The 16,694-nt window shown below is 39.3% G+C and overlaps 1 protein-coding gene across 8 annotated transcripts in view; it reads right to left on the bottom strand.

Annotated features, from left to right (window-relative positions):
- LOC148014026 (uncharacterized) overlaps positions 1-10,379 on the bottom strand; it is a 63,121-nt gene extending 52,742 nt beyond the window's left edge. For 3 of the 8 annotated variants that reach the window (XM_087666968.1, XM_087666971.1, XM_087666973.1), the window contains exons 1-5: positions 9,929-10,378; positions 9,053-9,398; positions 8,888-8,979; positions 8,532-8,696; positions 8,016-8,409 (exon numbers count right to left, since the gene is read on the bottom strand). In XM_087666968.1, the coding sequence (XP_087523094.1) occupies positions 8,016-8,409; positions 8,532-8,696; positions 8,888-8,979; positions 9,053-9,398; positions 9,929-9,987 (1,056 nt within the window). In that variant the 5' untranslated portion in view covers positions 9,988-10,378. Of the gene's footprint in view, positions 1-8,015; positions 8,410-8,531; positions 8,697-8,887; positions 8,980-9,052; positions 9,404-9,928 lie in introns of all 8 variants that reach the window. The other 5 variants (XM_087666969.1, XM_087666972.1, XM_087666974.1 and 2 more) reach the window with 4 other exon arrangements.
- Between the last annotated feature and the right edge of the window lie 6,315 nt (positions 10,380-16,694).

Here is a 16,694-nt window from a genome sequence, read left to right as displayed (position 1 = left end):
TGCCTGACTCTTGGGAGACCTTGGTGGTTTCACTCAACAATAACCCCAATCTCTCATATGATGGGGTGAGGGGTTCTATCTTGAATGAAGAAATTAGACGTATGTCTAGTGGAAAAGATAGCAACTTAGCTTATAATGTAAGAGGTAGGGCTAACAAGAAAAATGCAAATGCAGGACAGAGAAACAAGAGCAAGAGCAAAGGAAAGGAAAAGAGTGACATTACTTGCTATCACTGTGGTCGGAAGGGCCACAAGAAACCTGATTGCAGGTATTACAAGAAGGAACGAGAGAGAAAGAAGAATGCAGGAGATTTTTAAAAAAAGGAAGATAAGACAGATGCATCTGAGGCAACCAAAGGCAAACAAAAGGCCAATGTGGCCTCTAGTGTGGTCATAGATGAGCTTTCAAATACAGAGACTGATGTATTATGTGCAATTGATTATGATGCCCTTGTATGTCACATGTAGGATATACAAATTACCAAGGTTGATGTGATTGATGCACTCTTGTTAGTTAATGATGGTGTCACTCAGACTTGGATTGTAGACTCTAGTGTCTCTTTCCATGTAACTCCTTGCTTGGAGTGTTTTGCTATGTTCAATGCAAGCAGTTATGGAAAGGTGTATCTTGGAAATAACCATGCTTGCAGCATTGATGGGATTGGCACTGTACACTTGTCTTTAGAGAATGGTGAAGAGCTTGTGTTGAAAGATGTCAGATATGTGCCTAGCATTAAGAAGAGTTTACTATCTGTTGGTCAGCTTGACTTGCATGGCTACACCACACTGTTTGGTGGTGATTTGTGGAAAGTAAAAAAGGATTCCATACTGATCGCAAAAGGAACCAAGAAGAGCACTTTGTATTATTTGCACTGTAAAGCCTTGAATGGCAAATTTCTGGCAGTTGCTGAAATTCGCAGCCACTTAGAGTTATGGCATAAGAGATTAGACCATATGAGCCAAAAAGGACTTGATGTCCTTACCTCTCTGAAGAGGGTTGATGGAAAAGGCTCTAAACTTGACTTTTGTAATGAATGCCAGTTTGGAAAGCAAATAAAAATTTCCTTTTACTCTAGTGTCTCTCGTAAGTCAAATGTCTTAGACTTAGTGCATTCTGATGTATGTAGTATGCCAGTAAAATCGTTGGGTGGTGCTGCATATTTTGTCTCCTCTATTGATGACTGTTCCAAGAAGATTTGGGTATACTTACTGAAAAAGAAAAGTAACGTGTTTGCTGTTTTTAAAACTTTTCATGCATTTCTGACCACTCAAATAGGTAGAAAGCTGAAATGCTTGAGAACTGATAATGGGGGTGAGTTCACATTGACTAAATTCAAGTCCTTTTGTGACTTGCATGGTATTAAGAGGGAGCTTACAGCCCTTCTTCAAATGGGGCAGATGAAAGATATAATAGGACTTTATGTGAAAGAGTGCGGTGCATGTTGTCCACTGCTAATCTCCCTCATGCATTTTGGGGAGAGACACTCTAAACCACAATTCACATTTGCAATTGCTCTCCAAACAGGTCCTTAAATAATAGCATCCCTGTGGAGGTTTAGTCTGGCAAATTGGCCTCATATGACCATTTACGCATATTTGGCTGTGATGCTTTTGTGCATGTTAGGGATGAGCTGAGGAACAAACTTGGCCCAAAATCCACCAAAGGCATTTTCATGGGCTATGGTGATGAGAGTGAATTTGGCTACAGAGTGTGGTTACCTCAGTCCAAGAAAATTATTCGCAACCATAATGTTGTGTTCAATGAGGCAAAATTGCTAAAAGGCGCTTTAGCCTCTAATGAAGATCTTAAAAAGGTGAAGTTTCAGAGTTTGCAGCAACCTATTACTTCAGAAAATGAGCCTAATGGTGCTGTACCGAGCCTAATGGTGCTGTACCACAGGCTGAAACTGATGATCAGCCGGTTATTTTTGAGCCAGATGATGATGGACAGCAATTAGGAGCACAAGGAGGTCATGGACAGCAAGATAGGCTTGCTGATTATGAAAATGCAGGTGCTGGAAATAAAAATGAAGATGCTGTACAGCATGAACAGCATGCTGAAAATGGCTTACAACAGCCAATAAATGCTGAAAATAATATACCTCCAAATGTAGACCCAATTCCTGCAAATGTTGATCATTGGATACACAAGTCTACACGCGCAAGAAGGCAACCACATAGGTTTGACCCCTCCTTGCATTATGTGATGCTTACAAATGAGAGTGAGCCTCTTACATACAAAGAGGCCAAGTCATGTGAATTCAGCAATAAGTGGGAGCTTGCTATGCAGGAAGAGATTAAATCTCTAAATGCAAATGATACTTGGGATCTTGTGTCATTGCCCAAGGGAAGGAAGCCACTTCCAAACAAATGGGTGTACAAAGTAAAGACAGTTGATGGGAAACAAAGTACAAGGCAAGGGTAGTTGCCAAAGGGTATGCACAAAAGGAAGGAATTAACTTCCAAGAGGTCTTTTCACCTACTGTGAAGATGACCACTCTTCGTGCGCTTTTTGCTCTCACTGCCGTTTTAGATTTAGAGCTGTATCAAATGGATGCAAAAATAGCTTTCTTGCATGGTGACATTGATGAGGAAATCTACATGAAACAGCCCCAAGGCTTTGTAGTTCCTAGAGCAAATGGTGTGTAAACTAAAACGCAGCCTATATGGGCTGAAGCAAGCACCACAGCAGTGGTACAAAAAGTGTATTTGCTATGAGCAGGGTGCACTTAGTTTGCAGGGTTATTGTGATGCAGACATGGCAGGTGAATTGGACACTCGTAGGTCCACCAGCGGGTATGTCTTCACAGTTGTTGGTGGGGCTGTGTCTTGGTACTCCAAGTTACAAAACATCGTTGCACTCAGTACCACTGAAGCTGAATAAATATCAGCTACTGAAGCTTCTAAGGAAGCTATATGGTTGAGCTGACTTGGAGAGGATCTCAAAATTTCTATGGGTACTACAATTTTGGGATGTGATAGCCAGAGTGCTGTGTATCTGGCTAAGAATGCCATGTATCATTCACGCACAAAGCATACAGATGTGTGATATCACTTCATCAGACAGATTCTGAAAGATGGTCAAATCACATTGACCAAGATCAAAACACAAGACAACCCTACAAATGTTCTCACTAAAAGTCTAAGCAAAGCTCAACACGAGCATTGCATACGACTAGTGGGACTTGGTTAGAGGTTCACATCGGACCTTTAAGTGGAAGGTTGTTGGGATAAAGTCCCGGTTTAACCTTCGTGTATAGTACACGCACATTGTACATGTGAATGCACCCTTACGTGCCCTAAGTATAAATACATTTTATTCTTTGTGTACCGCCACATTGTTGGTACACTCTTATCGAGTCGTACTTGACTCTGCTCTCTCTCTCTCCAACTGTCACACTCGCGCTCACTCCTCGAACTTCTGTCACTCTCACCTGAGCTCACCAATAGGGCTAACGTTGGATGGCTTAGGCTGCAATACGCCAAGTGGAGATAGATGCAGAAGCCATGAACCGTAACGTCCTCCTCACACTATGTGAATGGCAGTAGAGAGGATGGAGAAAGGAGAGAAGAATATGAAAGAGAGTGACAGAGTGTCAGAAGGAATGAATGTGTGGGATGAAGAATGAGGAAAATTAGTGTCATATTTATAAGCGCAAAGATTGACTGGAGTGGTGCCCCAACTCTCTCAAGTGGCACCCACTTAAGTCTCTAGAGTGGCACCTCAACTCTCTCAGGTGGCACCCCAATAGTAAATAATGATCCAAATAAAGCGTTTTTGGGGTTGTAAATGGAAACCAAAATAAGCATGAAGTAGGGGAAATGTACTGAATTGCTTGGTTTCTCAACACTATGATGGTGGCCACGTCCTTAGTCTTTTCCTTGTTAGTTTTCCACTACATTCACTCATACATACACAGTCATTGAATTGTTTTTTCATTTACTCTCATTTTTTGTTTTCTTTTATTTTGAAGCATAGTACTAACCTCTATTTTGTAGATTCTAATCTCTTTTGCAAGATTTTGTATTTCAATATAGGCCTAACATGCACATTTGCACTCGTCCTTCCTAGTCCAGAAATGTGAAATACACACTGTTCCTTTCATGATTTTATCTTCTTAGGAGGTTTGTTCTCCTACCAACATGGAGGCTTCCCCTCCGGAGTCCCAAGGTGGGTTGTGTTGCATCTCTCTCGATGCTATCAATCAATTGGCCTTCGCCCGCTTTGATGGAGATGGAAAATGCCCCAAATTCAATGATTTGTTGGTCCCTCTACTTGAATAGGCTAAAAACAACGTCAACCCTGTTGAATCCAAGTCTTGGAGCTTCCAATTTCGGGCATGCTTCTCGAGGCTGCTGCTAAACCCTAATTTCTGCTACAGATTAGGGTTTACTGCAAAGAGATCTGAAATTTCTCAGCCTCTGGTGATCTCAATGATGTAATCTTCAAAGTAGAAAGGGTGGGAGATGAGAGAGAATGCTAAGGAGAGAGAAAATTCAGACTTTCTTTGCGAAGGATTAAAGAAAATCCGTCATTCACTGCTACTGCCCTGTCAAGGTTGGGAGATGAGAGAGAATGCTAAGGAGAGAGAAAATTCGGACTTTCTTTGCGAAGGATTAAAGAAAATCTGTCATTCACTGCTACTGCCCTGTCTCAACAACTTATAAATGCAAAGAACTAAAGAAAATCGGTCATTTACAACTGCTGCCCTATCTCAACAGCCTGTAGATGCTGTCACCTGCTGTTGATTGGTCTTCTCCTACCCCTAGCTGCCTCAAAAGGTCCTCCAATGGCTGCAAATCAGACCAGCAGTATCTCCTCCCCCTCTCTTGCAAGCTGAATACACTAAAATGCCTCTCTCCAGCCTCTAAAGACATTTTTCAGTCTTGCATGGGCATTTTTGACAAGTGACACCCTTTCCAAATGGTTTTTCCAATATTGTCCATAATTAATTATTACTTTTCAGTCTTTAAAAACTGAAAATTAATTAATAATTATTTCGATGCCCTGAAAAATAATCTGACAGGCCAATAATTAAATTCGCTAGGCAACTTCCATTCCCAAGTGTCTCTGCACCATCTTTGACAATTAGATTGGCGTTAAGTACCATTAAACGCCACTTCCCTAGTATCACCAACTAACAATTATGGCCAAATGAATGACCTAGGCCAACAACTGGCACCAAATGCCACCAAGTACCTATGTGGCATAACTTATAGCAACTTTTGCCTTTGACATCCTGTGATTTCCTCGGGTCCCGGACTCGTAAATTTACTCTAACCCCAGTTACACCTCACATCCGCAACATTTACTTAACCATGTGATTAAAAATTAATCCACATGTTGAGGTTTCAAAAATGCATGTTCTCATGACAGCCACCTGCATCATCCTCCACTTCCTCCTATTGCCTTGGTGATCAAGATTTTGCAGTTTTTCACTCTAGATCCGTCTCCAACGGATGTCAAACTCCAATTCTCTCTAGCTTTGCCTTTGATCATTATGTATACTATTACATTCATTTACAGCATTCATTCACTTCAAAGTTCTTCTTCTCTCTCTTTCATTGTTCATGTTTGTTTCTATGTTTGAGTTTTGAGTTTTATATTTAGGGTGAGCTTTGCACGCCACTGTTTGAGTCTTTGCGTTTCAGTCACGGTCATACTTTCTATGTGTCCTTAGTGCAGACCCTAGCATATCTTCACACCCCAACCATTGTAGAGAGAAGGACTACAATTGAAGCACCTATAATCAAGGAATGATTACAATAGATCATGACCCCCTCCCAAACCCTTCCAAAGGAGATCAAGAATCCAAAAATTCATGAATGGCGACCTTCAAGTAGTTTGAAAAAGAGGGAATATCTACCAAGAGAGCCAAAGAGAAATTTGGGAATAGGGTTGTTGTGGAGGGAGCGAAATGCTCAAAGACATTCTAGTCTATATAGAAGAGGGTTCGAAGGGTGGGGCATCACAAATGATCTCCTCAATCCTCATGGTGGAATTCGTATCCAAGAATACAAGGGAATAGGGTTGTCACAATGCAATAGAGAAAAAAAAATGTATCCTTTTCAATTATTTTACATAGTCAATTATTTGTTGGCCTTTTTTAATTAATACAAAATTTAGAAAAATGCATATGAGTTAGTCATTCATGAATTGTGAATCCATGCATGGGTGAGAAGAAAGATAGTATATACTTCCATCTATATGACCTGATTAGGCGCCTGTGATTGAAACTCAAGAATATCTAAGTCAGACTCGTACACAAAAAAAATTAATGCCTTAAAAGTGTGGGCTAGATTTGCCAAAATAAACGAATGGAATCAGCAAGATGACATAATCATGAAAAGTTTTGTACAATATGCATATGTTGGCAAAAAGTTTAGATTACACAATCTTTGCAAAGCAAACTCCTATGAGGATTCTAGCACCATTTTTGTAATGTACTTGGTAAGAGCTTTCAGATAATACATCTAGTTGAAGGATCCCTAACTTTAGGAAATCCCTAAATTTTAAGAGCCCTAGATTGGCCTCCAAATGCTAATCCTAAAGGTTAGGAATGATATTCTAAAAGTAGTGAGTTTGTGTTCTATTAATTCTTATGAAATTTGATTATGGTGGTTTCTATTTCTTGACGATTCTCAGCCCAAAAAGGAACGTAGTGTCACTACTTGTCTCACTTCGTGGCATGTTGCTAGACAATTGTCTTGTGCTATGCTATTTTCCCTCTTTGCACTAACTCTCCCTTTCTTCTATAAAAGGAGCTCATTTCCTCTCATTCTACATCAAATTTCCTTGCTGTAAACTCATGTACAACAACTAAAGATAGCCCGAATCCACCATCATCCTCCGGTTCTTCATCATCAAATTTCTCAATTCCCCTCCTCTCACTGTTGTTTTATAGGACAACACACATGTAAATTCATTCTAGTACCCTTTTTGGAACTCTTCTTCCACATCCAGATCAAGAAGAAAGCCATATCAATCTACTACTGCTGATCAACTATGATGAAATGTTGATTTTCCTTCCCTTCCTAGTCTCAGTTTGCTCAAAAAGAGGGTGTTATCATAATACATATCATGGGTTCTACTAGTACTTGAGCGGTCCTGTATTGGGCACATTTATTGTTGTATGGGCAGGTTGCCCGGCCATTGGCCAACTTGTATTTCTGGCCCTTTTAGTTGCTGGCCAACCTAATTCTTTTATGGCTCCATTTCAGCCTTTTTATAAGCTTCATCTCCTTCATAAGCTTTGTATCATTCTTGTATACAGCATCCTAACGAACAGAGGAAGTTTGGGAGCATTCAACTAGTTGACCACCGCCTGTGTGGTTATACAGGCCATCAAGAATGGGAAGAGGCTGGATAAAACTTAGTTTCTTCAGTCTCTAGCTTGGACTTCCCACACATGATTTAGAATTGCACATGATCTCATTTCTCTCTATGGAAACTAGTAAGAGAAAGGAATATTCAATACTCCTGTCCACACATGAACTCTGCAAACAGACAAAGGGTGCCCAGGAACAGCATTCGAGAGAATCTGGACGTATGATATCCTTTCTCTCTGTAATTTGAATGATTCTTAAATCCTTTTCCACATATTCCTGCTTCACTCATCCTGATGAAGTTTGAACTGGTCAAACACCACCTTAAATCATTCTACATGGTATACATAAGCTAGCTTGTAAAGAGATGAAGACGTCATCAAGTAGATGTACAAGAAGAAAATATAAGAAAGGCTACACATGATGACGTAGCCAGATCATGAAGAGAAGATGCAATGTGGTCATATCCCTACCTTCTCAGATTCCAGAAACATGAAGACTTGCGTTTGTGAACCCGAGCTACATTCATGAGAGTGTTTACTTAAGATAGCAATCAAGTATGTCCAAGTATTCATCAAAAATGTGCTTCCTGATGGCTTAAGGACTGAGTTTTCCAGATACTCAAGAAACTCGCAAAACAAGGAAAAGAGGGTAAGCTTGAGTAAAACAGCACAATTCATGGCACTGTACCTCAATGCTATCATATGATGTTAATTTTGTCCGAATACGCTCTCTGCTTATGGATCCTCTGAGCAATTGCTGCACAAGGTCTACCCAAAAAGCTCCCTCTTCACCTCCTATCTCAGTGTTGTTCCTGTACTGTGCTGCTCGCATGCCAAAATAGCCTAGAAACTGGTCACGCAGACCCACACCTGATGTGAAACTGTAAACTTGATCAATGGGTATAAACTCAGTTAGCATATTCATCAGCCGGCCTATCTCCTCCATCAATGTAGAAAAGAAGGGAGGACACGAAAGCTTTGCTGCTCCCAGCTTCAAAATTGCTGCTGCATTGCCAATTGTCAGAGTTATGAGACTGACATCTGTTGCTTTACTGGGAGATATTGAGGCCCCTTCCCAACCTCTGTTCATGAAAGGATGTCAAGCCATAAGAATTATGCAGAGAGTGGTTAATGCCAGAACAAATAAGCAAGCAAGTAAGAGCCATTGCTATTTGCAACAAAGACTGCTCTCCTAGGTACATACACTGAGGTGACAGTTGTAAATCTTGTATCATTTTCCAGCATCTCAACAAAACTTGCCACTGCAATTGGATGTTGCTGAGACCAAAACCATTTTTCAGCATTGGTCCTCCTGGCTGAAAATTGCTCGTTTATAGACTCCTCCAGTGGTGCTAGTTGCCGTGAAACACTGACACCAAAAATCCATTTGACATAAGAGGAAAGACAGAACAATCCATCATCCCTCAAAACAGAAAAAATGCACAGCAGACTGTTTAAAAAAGAAACAGTTCTGTATGAAGTAACTCATGCAGCCATGAGATGATCTGAACTAGACAACTTAAAAGCATGTACAATAAGCCCAAAAAGAGTTTCGCTAACCTTCTTTGAACAAATATATGAATGTCTCTATCTCTACCTTCACCTCGAGAAGCAATTTCCAGGACTGCTTGCAGCAAGGCATGGACTGCAGCCTGAACACCAAAAAAGTACATCAAGGCAAGGATATACACAGAAACTGCCAATATGACAGACGCACTGTCTTACCTGATAAGCAACAGGCTTAATCCAAGAGAACTGATCGACGCCCAGCCAGGATTTACCAAACCATCCATTCTTTCTAAAAGAACCATGTTGCTCCATTGCTAGTTGAAACTTCCTTGCTGCTTCATGCAGTGTTTGAACATAGTCCACTTCTGCCTCACTGACCTGCAAAGATGCATTGAGTTTGGACCTGGTTTCCTCCAGGTCAGAGTCTGATTTGGCATAGGATCCACTGCTGGCAGAAAAGCCTTCATTTAAACCAGCTGCAGGAATTACACTTCTGGACCGCCTTGACCTTGTAGATAGCTGTTTGTGAAATGAAGTTCGCTCGCCTAAACAAGTGTGAACCCTGTTCTTCAGCAGTAAAATGCTGCAGTTTACTGAGAATGCCTTTGGAGGCGATGATATGAAAAATGATCGTTCAATGTGATGGTCTGGCAGACTCCAAGAAGATGCAGAATGACTAATGCCCAACTTCATCAATTACAGATTGAAAAGTACGTATTTTTATCTGACAAGGTAAATTGCTCTGCTTTCAACAGCGTATAGAATCGAATCTCTCTACTTCAAACAGAGAAACGATTCACTTGTGACTTGGAAACTTGAAATCTCCCTACTTCAAACAGTGCAATAATTCACTGGTGAAACTAATCAAGCTCCTGGTAGCTCACGAAATGATTCGCTTGTAACAGGTAAATTGGAAATCTCTCTACTTCAAACAGTGCAATGATTCAGTCATGAAATTAATCAAGCTCCTGGTGACTCATATTGAATAGGTTACTGTCATTCTGTTCAGTTCCGGACTGACGTTGCATTCCAAAAAGAAAGAACGAGAATTAGGAGTAGAAAAGTTAAGGAAAGCTTAGTCCTTTTTAGTACCTTTGTCTCCAATCAATCCCGGTAGACAAGGATGGTTCACAGGGGCAAGCAGATAGCATCCTAGGAAGTAAATACTCGCAAAGGCGCTCTGTTGGGGGGGTGAGGTTGGTGTATAAGACTGCTTCTGCACGGTGGGAGGTCACCAGTGAGCCTCTGTCTGAAATGGTCGAGGGAACTTCCTCTGTCTATGTTTGGTCTGGTTCTGTTTCTTTACTGTCTGATGGTAGCCTGGGTTTTGAGCTAGAGGATGAAGAATCGAGGGGCAACAGAGTAGTTCAGTGTCCTGTGGCCAAACTATCAACAGCCTTCCTTGAGCCTTTTTCTATAAGATTATCCCTTACCTCTGCTTTTTCCCCTTTTCTTTAACCAAGGCACTTGGACAAGCTAGGAGCCACTCATCACTCCTCTTTTACTTCCTTTTGGAAAAACACCCACAGACACTCTCTCTGCCTCCCCCCCATCCCCAAAACCAATGACTCCACATTTCTAAAGCATTGTGTATATACCCCACCTTATTTAATAATAAAGAGCATTCACTCATTAGATATAACATCACCTCAGCAATGTATTAAGGTAAAGGGGCCAATAGAGTGTCATTTGAAAGCCTCCCTTTTTTTTTTGTCATCATTTTTCAAATAGCTATTATATACATCATATGGCACTCAAATTACCAATTTTGTGGCTTTTTTTTAACTGCTCGAAGTAATATTAGCATAAGGTTCCTCTCAATGGGCTGGCACTTTATGCCAGCTTAATTTTGACGCATCACACCAAACTTAAGCACCGCCATTACTATTGGTTAACACATTTCTCCTGGCGCTTCACACCAATATTCAATCGATACTTCGCGCTATTGTTGTCTCAATGCTTGCACTAAAGCTCAAAGCACCAATGTTTGTATCTCGATCCATGTTTTGTGTACTTGTACACCATCACCTCTACAAAGAGAGAGATAGAGAGACCATGTAAATTTGTTAAATATTTAATATATATGTACATATATAATTTGTTAGTAATATATATATAATATAATTTATTATATGCATATATATGATACGTGATTATATGTTTACACGCGCACACACATGTTTTATATATATATATACACATATTCACAATGTCATTTAATATATATTTTAACAAATATATATTTGTATGATAAATATATGCTTACATAAACTTATACTCAATTATACATATTTTATTTACATATATATTTATGTAATACATTTCTTTATGTATATATCTTATTTGTGTGTTGTTTCCTGCGAGTCTCCTACGAGCATTGCTCTCATCCTTGAGGAGAGGCCTAGTGCATGAACAACTCACAATTGTTGTTGTAGTTGTGTAAGAAACGTTATGTGTTACGTCCTTACTTGGCCACTCAAGAAACCTCACTTTCCGTTAAATACACTTGCGTAGAATGTGCATCTCTTTGCTGAGTCATGTTATCTCACCTTCGGCCCCTTAAGGTCATAGATTTTTTTCAAAGGTTAAAGATTTTCACACCATTCTAAGAGTAAAATCGTTTGATAAGTGTTATAAGATAATTAAAACCAAGGTCTCCATCCCTGCATGCAATGTAACTTGCAATCAAATGCCATCGGTCCCGAATGTTTTACCTCATTGTAAAGTGCTCTTATGATGCTTCTCTAGAGTCTAAACCGTGATGCCTCAAGAATAGCATGCATCTTTGGGTTATCTAGGAGGTTGGACAATGGGAAGGGGTCTCATTTAGAGTCGCACCACCTAACACATACTAGCATTGACAAGAGCGTTTAATGTCTCTTTGATGAGAACAATGTCTCCATTCATCTTTTAATGCTTTCTTTCTTCCAAGGTCCCTCTCTCCAAGACTCCCAAAGTCACTCATGCTCTCTCTCTCTCTCTCTCTCTCTCTCTCTCTCTCTCTCTCTCTCTCTCTCTCTCTCTCTCTCTCTCTCTCTCTCTCTCTCTCTCTCTCTCTCTCTCTCTCTCTCTCTCTCTCTCTCTCTCTCTCTCTCTCATTTGTGGCATGTGCCCCTCTGTCTTGAGGTTCAATATCACAATTTCAATTATTCCAACTAGTTTGACATCTCCGTTATACTACTAAAGTCTAGTAGCTAGTTGTATGTGGCACATCCCTTAGCGAATGTTTTTCAACTATCGATCATTATATCTAGAGATTTAACCTTAATCAAGAGGAGTCAACAATGTTATCCAACCAAACGTGATGGTCAGTATTAGTAGGCTGCTTCACATGCTCACTTGCAAAAACCCCTAAGATGCTAATTGGGAACCCTTGAGATGCTCTAGAAAACATGATCAAAGAGATGAGGGATGTAGGCATTTGAACTATCATCAGTGCGCTAGGAAGAGTCCATCGAGCATAAGAGGAGGGATGTAGGCATTTGAACTATCATCAATGCGCCAAGGAGAGTCCAGGGAGCTTATACTTAGCGACTAGATAATGGCACTAATGGATCATCTTCGATGGAAGATGGTGAGGATAAGAACAATATCAAGGATGCAAGTAGCAAAAAGGACCTAGGCAAGCCTATGTGTGTTGCAACTATATGGTGAGTAGGGGGCCCGCAGCAGTGATTTGAGAGAGTCCACAGGGGGAATAGGAATGAGTCTGTCATTCGGGGGGCCTCTACCTGCCATCGATCATGGATACCATATCCCATGAATGTTGGCAACAAGGGGGACAACCATTGACTTCTGGAGAGGTGGAAACTTTTCTTAAACATTCTTTATGCCCCACAAGGTCATAACTCATCCCCACGGTGCTGTAGGTTGAACAGACCCACAAATCCACGAGGTTTTACATCAAATAAACCTAGGCATCAACCGAGAGGTGGTAATATAGATGTACATTGCTCTTCCCCCTTACCCTTGTTTTATACTTCTCTCTATGAAGTCTATGGCTTTTCTTTGGGATAGATGCTCTTCTAGCTTGAATACAAGGAAGCCTAGACTGTGACACGTGGCTATCTGAAATGCTAATGCGGGGAGGCCTAAGGCCAACACCTGGCCCCCTGCCCCCACCTTTGCTTAATATTAGTAAAACAAGAGGCTTTACATATATTTACAATGTGGTTTATAGATATTGTTAGAACCAATAGAGTGACACTCAAGCTTGCACTATTTTAAGTATTTATAAGATTCAAATAATTACATGCCTTAATCATTTGACTTGCATTGAGCTTTGTATCTAAAGAGTGATGATGGGGCCTATAAACTAACACTCAAGGTTGCACTATTTAAGGATTTATAGGCTTCAACTAATTACATGGCTCAATTGTTTGATAGCTTTGTATATAATACATAAGAATGCGTATCATAGCTTTCAATGGCTTTAAAAACTACATCTTTGTGCAAAACTATCAGAAAATGGGGGTAAAGTGCATTTTGCTTTTGGGGGGTCCCACTCTACTTACACCTTTACCCTACTCCCTACTCATGGGGACGAAACTCCATCACCTCAGATGCTTAGAATATGGATAGAACTTCGTACCTAAAAGTTATAAAGATTGCATCTAGGGCTACTTTGCTTCCTTCCTGAAGAGAACTTTGTTTATATTAGACCACAGGCTACTTTGGTTACATTCCATAATGTTATGCTCTTCTTATCTAATGCACCCTTGTCTCTAAACATGGAGTCCTCACTTTGCGTAATGAATTAAGGCCAACTTGATAAGCCCATTCCTTTATCTTGTTCCAAAGTAGCCTAGCTCCTTACAACGCCCAACAGATGAATGATCAACTCCTTTTGGGTCCATCATATCAAGTGGCTCATCATCTTTTTTATATGAATATTCAATAAATATATTTGTTATCAGTTATGCATCAAAAAAATGATTGGATACATCTTCACCCAAATGCATTGCTCCTCCATGAGGAAATGCTATTGTCATACCACACATTTTCCATTGCATTTGTTGCAACACAAGTTTCCCTCAAAAATGTAGTAGTGGCTCTCACTTGTCATGATGATGAGTTTGGGGGAACTCATTTAAACCACTCCCTCCCCACCTTTTGCAACTATCCTTTCTCCCATTTAGATAAACGCATAATCATACACTTTATGCACTTTTTCCATTGCATTTATTACAATGCATGTCCCTTTTCCCTCAAGATTGCATAAGTGGCTCTCACTTGTCATTACAATGATTTTTGGGGAACTGATTGTAACCCCTCCCCCCTTGTCCCCCCCCCCCCCCCAACACTCGGGTGAGTGCCAAGGGCACAATTGTAACCTATCCTTTCTCCTATTTTTTTTTAATCCATAATCATACACTCTCTTTTCATTTTCTTTTAAGAACAAGAATATATTTTCAATGTAATTGTCTCCATCCTTGTGAAATAAAAGTGATGTAAAAGGGAGCGTAAGATATTTGTTATTAGATTGTTTCGCTACAATGCATGTGCATGCATATGGTGCTTGTTGGTGATAAAGGGTCCTTAGATGATGAGTCTCTTAAGCTCTGGAACATCATAAAAGTTGTCCTCTTAAAGCATGCTTGGTCTCATAGAAATATAATCTTGATGCAAAAAGCTAAAGCCCAACAAGCTAAATTTTGTACAAAACATGTGTTTTAGCCTTACTCAAGTGCCTTAGGAAGTTCAATCCAATGTATAAGGTCACCTTCAAGCTCCTTTCCAAGGGCTACAACGAATGGCTTTTGGGTACGCCTATCACATCTATCCCTATTATGTAAGTTTTTCTATTGATACAACAACACATTATAAGAAAGAAGAACATGATGCATGTGGCTTTATTTCTTTAGAAAATACCTTCCATGCATTAGGACTTCTTTTTTATGCATAAAATTAAATCACACATGAAAATGAATTCCCAATTTCCACTCCATTTTGGCATTTGAAGAGGTAAAACCAATACCCATCTTGCTAGTGAGATCCTTTCATCAAGATTTATTGACAGTCATAATGTAACAAGCTTTCTTCACAATTACATGACATTGGAAGGTTTTTATTTGACATGCATTTTTTCCCCCTTATTGAGTCTCTTCATAGCTATATAATAAATTTCTTGATCATACTTTCCAAACCCATAACAACAAACACTATAATCTTCAAATTATTTTCGTGAATTTTGTCATAATATTACTCATTATGATAGTCCACTCACCATCTAGTTCAATGGGTATTCCTTTTCTTATTCAATTCTTTACTACTAGAGAATGACCAGCTAGCTATTACAATGTTTATTTCTCTTTCTAGAGTTTATCACAAGTATCTTTCTAGTTACACTTGATAATTGAGAAGACAAAATCTTGTAGGTTGAGCACTCTTTCTCAATAGTGGTTATCCATGTTGTATCTAAGCAAGTGCATAATTGTGTGCATTAGAGCACTACCCTTTTGTCTCCAAAGAGATCTCCTAGCACTACTATGATTCCAAAGATGAAGGGTTCTCTCAAGATTTTGCTTTAAAAAGAAAGGGGAAGTTTAGTGAAAAAATGAACTTAAGCTTAACTAAATTAGCTTTTAACCAATCTAAAAGTGAGCCTTGCTTAACTAAAGCTAGCTAGGGGTAAATTCTCAAACAAGAATCACCTTATCATTGCACCCTCATAATAGCATATGCCCCAACATGCAATGTCAATAAAGTACATCAACACAAGTGTATCACTTTTTGTGCAAGCATAATCACTCAATAAACCTCATCCTATATCTTAGTTGCAAGGCTTACTATTAGTATTCGTTGTTCTAAAGAGCTCGATGACTTGAAACAAATTCATTCAACCTATTCAATGTCTAAGAAAGGACCATGACAATTATCTCCAATGCTCTAATAACTTTGTATTTTTTCTTAAATACTAGATTTGTGTCCAAATTTAAAATAAAAATAATTCAACAGGTGCTCTAGAATTGATTACAACATAATATCTTTTGGGCATAACAACATGTGATCCTACTAATTTGAAGGCACAAGTGATAACATATTAATATTAATTGAGCAGCATCACCCAATAACCACATGCAGCATAACTACTAGCAAATCTCTTTAAGGGTTTTAAACAAATTTTCTACATTTCTAAACAACTCCCAAAGGAAGCAAGTATTTTCCCCACAAAATGAATGTTTCACTGTCTTTATACTTTCATTGTCTCCTTTAATAGTTCAAGGTCAACAATAAAAGCCATATTGCTTATCCAATTTGTTTGAATAGACTATGTCATGTACTTTTTTAGCTTCTGTTTACAATAATTCAGCCGGAAATTATGTTATTTGGGGCATGCGACCCCTCAAACCCTCACCAAGAGTACACACTTTTTAAGAATGGATACCAAAACCCAAGATAGATTTGTTGAACCCACTAAGAACCAATTGAGTAGAAAACTAAAGAGGTAATAAGAGACTAGAACTAAGTGAATAGAGAGTCAAGGAAAATATACAAATGGAAATTAGACTAAAACTCAAAATAACTAGAATAGGGAAAATTGGAGAAGCCAACGAGTAGGAGAACAAAAACGTACATGCAAGGAACTAGAGATAAAGCCAAGTCTTCATAGCCAAATCTTTGCAAACTCAAAACCAAAAAAGGTTTATCAAGTCAAATAAGGGCTATAGGAAAAAACATTGCTATATATAATTGACTCTTATATAAAATAACATACCAAATTAGGAGTTTCTCCTATGAAGGCAAAAATGCTAAAGCAAATGCGCATCCCTCTCATTCGCAACATAATCAATGCATTCCTTTGTCAAGATCAACAAGTCGCAAGTGAAGATGCAGGACAAGAGGATCCATCATATTG

The sequence above is a fragment of the Lygodium microphyllum genome, chromosome 25, assembly GCF_053477565.2.
Source record: "Lygodium microphyllum isolate KBCC chromosome 25, Lygodium_microphyllum_v1.1.10, whole genome shotgun sequence".
Lineage (NCBI taxonomy): Eukaryota > Viridiplantae > Streptophyta > Polypodiopsida > Schizaeales > Lygodiaceae > Lygodium > Lygodium microphyllum.
This window is presented reverse-complemented; position numbering and strand designations above follow the sequence as displayed.